The 2,855-nt window shown below is 41.3% G+C and overlaps 1 protein-coding gene across 1 annotated transcript; it reads right to left on the reverse strand.

The window, feature by feature from the left end:
* Nucleotides 1-917: 917 nt before the first annotated feature.
* LOC107717195 (homeobox protein XHOX-3-like) lies at nt 918-2,421 on the reverse strand. The gene is made up of 3 exons (XM_016523875.1): nt 2,397-2,421; nt 1,697-1,938; nt 918-1,346 (listed from the first exon to the last, which is right to left on the reverse strand). Exons 1-3 carry the CDS (start codon nt 2,419-2,421, stop codon nt 918-920), a joined length of 696 nt encoding a protein of 231 aa, XP_016379361.1.
* Between the last annotated feature and the right edge of the window lie 434 nt (nt 2,422-2,855).

Here is a 2,855-nt window from a genome sequence, read left to right on the forward strand (position 1 = left end):
TATGTATTCATACATTCATACATTTTTAAGTGTGGCTTAAGTCTATTTTGCTGCCACTGTCATATTTTCTGCATTAATTCAAGCTTTTCACATGCACACTTGCAGACATTATTTATTAGAGCAAGGTCTGTGAGGCTCTGTAGTCTCAGACGCTCCTCACCTGCTGATGTTTTGTCTGGTTACAGGCTGTTTGATTTTAGATTTTCAAGATCATAATTCAGCAGGTTGCGTCTAGGATTGAGTATAATGACAGGAGCTTTGTGTCTGTAAGTTGATAAGTAGTCTTTAAGATTACAGTGCTGTTTAGTCAACAGGTTGGTGTTAAACAATGACAAAAGTGTTGGTGCGAATTACTAGAGTTGCGTCGGCTGTAAAGGCTTGAGGATGTTAATGAGTAGAGCATTAATTGTTTTCTGTCCTTCTATAACCTTATTACTATTATTATTTATCTGGCAAAGAAAAGGCAGAAATACATGAAGTAAAATGTTTCCATAAATATTTTAATAATCAAATTTGTCATATATATTTTTTGGAAAGCATATATGTACACAAGTTCATCTACCACAGTGTTCAGGTGCAAAAATGCCAATAGTTGAAAAATGTTTATGAACAAACTTCAAAAGATCAAGTAATTTAAGAATGTAAGCAAGACTGTTATCTATATTACAGGACGATAAACAACAAAACAGTTCTTCATGTGTGACGATATCAAGATTCTCAATAACTGTACAGATGCATGAATACAACAGCCTCAAAATGTCAAAGTATGGGAAAAAAAATCTTCAAAATATATTCTTTTGTGTCCCACAGAAGAAAAAAAGGCATACAGGTTTAGAGCGACATGAGGGTTTGTAAATGATAAATTAACTTTTTTGGGTAAACTATCATGTTAACATGCCAAAGACACCACTGTTCTTTTATCCTGAAGCACTGCCATAGGTTTTGGGCTGCGTGGCTGTCCTAGCTCCCCCTCTAGGTTTATGCAGATGGTCTGGTCTCCAGTGCAGGCAATGAGGACAGTGGCATCCTGCGGGATGGAGCATTGTCTGGACGGGGGAATAGAGAGCTGGCTGTGGAAGTCCAGTGAGCCAGGGGTAGGTCGAAGGAGGAAGGTGCAAAGTGTCCACTGGCCTTGTGGTGGCACTGTAGGGGGTTGAATAGCCTGAGAGGCCACCCATGCCCAGATGAGAGTATAGATGAAAGGGCAAGCGGGGTAGCAGTGGGTAGGGGAGTCCAGCAGCCGCCTGACTCACCATGAAGGCACACAGGTTTGGGTCCAGTGGATTAGGCCAGTTCAGACTGTGACGCTGCCTCTTGTCCTTCATCCTCCTGTTCTGGAACCAGACCTATAATGAAACAGAGGGATAAATGGTCTTAGTAAAGGACACAGTATGCTGGTGGGATTAGGTAATGGTAGATGTACAATAAAATTTTCAGTTTCAGCAGGGATGGAGATCAGGTGTCTGATTTGATGGGTTCTTGGGTTAGCTGTTACCCAGCCTCGCACACAAACAATCCTCTCTTAAATGAACTTAAAATAAAAAATATATATTGATGAATAGCAGAAGTTAGTCTCAAATTATTATTTTTTAATTAGCACTTTTTAATGCACTTTAAATGCTGCCTGTTGGTCCTGAGAAGCTGTTGTTGGGCCAGAGGTTGAGTGTGGCATGAAAAGGTCTACTTCGTGAATTACCTTTATTGTAGTCTCGGGCAAGTTGAGCGCTGCCGCCAGTTCGCAACGTCTGGGTCGAGACACGTAACTTTCTTTGCAGTATTCTTGTTCAAGACGGGTCAGCTGCTCCCTCGTGAAAGCAGTTCGGTGCCGCCGACTCTGGTCTATCCCATTCAGCAGTGAAATACGAGGGCACTCTTCTTCTCCTTGATCACTGTCAGCATGAGCAACAGTAGACACTGGCGACTCCCTGCCCTCTGCTACTGAAAAGTTTACTTCACATTAGGCATTCGTTTACTTTGCGAATATCACATTTACATTCAGAAAGACGGGGTTTTCAATAAACTCCCAATTTCCTAATTGAACTTACTACACACAGATGTAGATTGTGCACAGTAGGCCTATATACTTGACTTAAATGTGACACGATATGAAGAACCGGGCGCATTTTCTAAAAAAAAACGTATTAAGTCCTCCCCAATGCCTGCTGTTAAAATATAAATGTTGTAGGCTACTTACGCATTTTATCGCTGATATCCACGTACGCAATCCAAATATTCCCTGAATGGATTTTCACAAGCTTCTCATAGTCCTCAAAACAGTCCCAGACCAGGCCCTCCCCAAAAAAGGAATTCTCTCTCGTCACTGCTTGTCTTCCGAGTCAAGTTCGTTTATGAAGGGAAAGATGAGTTGTTTTTGTAGTCACGTCCCCCCCCCTCACCTCTGCATCTTCCAGGTCGTCCCATCTTGTTACTAATGAGAGACGCGCTCTATCCGCTGCGGCGCCGCCGGGGCGCGCGGACAGAGGGAGGTGTTAAATTGTCTTTGGTCTCCGACTGGCCTTTGTACTTTTTTGTTATGGAGAATTAAGATAGACCTCCCTTTGCATACTGTCACAGTGGCTTCCCCGTCGAGATAGGCCAACCCTGATTGTTCCTTGGCGTTTGATGTTTGTATTTTTGGAAGTCAATCATTAGAATCGTAATGTCCCTAAACTGCAGAGGTCTACAGTTTATAATAGAGATGAAATCGTTTCATACGTAAGATAAAGATTTATATAAAAAAAAAAAGACAATTAATTGGAAAATTGTCAGAAAATTCGAGCATTAACAAATGTTATGACTAATATTATAAACAAACAACGTTGCCAGACAGAATATGCTGTCATTGGTTAATGTAA

The sequence above is a fragment of the Sinocyclocheilus rhinocerous genome, unplaced genomic scaffold, assembly GCF_001515625.1.
Source record: "Sinocyclocheilus rhinocerous isolate Xijiao unplaced genomic scaffold, SAMN03320098_v1.1 scaffold3377, whole genome shotgun sequence".
NCBI lineage: Eukaryota > Metazoa > Chordata > Actinopteri > Cypriniformes > Cyprinidae > Sinocyclocheilus > Sinocyclocheilus rhinocerous.

Bases quoted from the DNA above. Each gene is read 5' to 3' on its own strand.
- LOC107717195 (XM_016523875.1), bottom strand. From the start codon at position 2,421: ATGGGACGACCTGGAAGATGCAGAG. The intron at 1,939-2,396 runs GTGAGGGGGGGG...TAAACTTTTCAG, and splicing joins ACGACCTGGAAGATGCAGAG to TAGCAGAGGGCAGGGAGTCG. The intron at 1,347-1,696 runs GTAATTCACGAA...GTTTCATTATAG, and splicing joins TGCCCGAGACTACAATAAAG to GTCTGGTTCCAGAACAGGAG.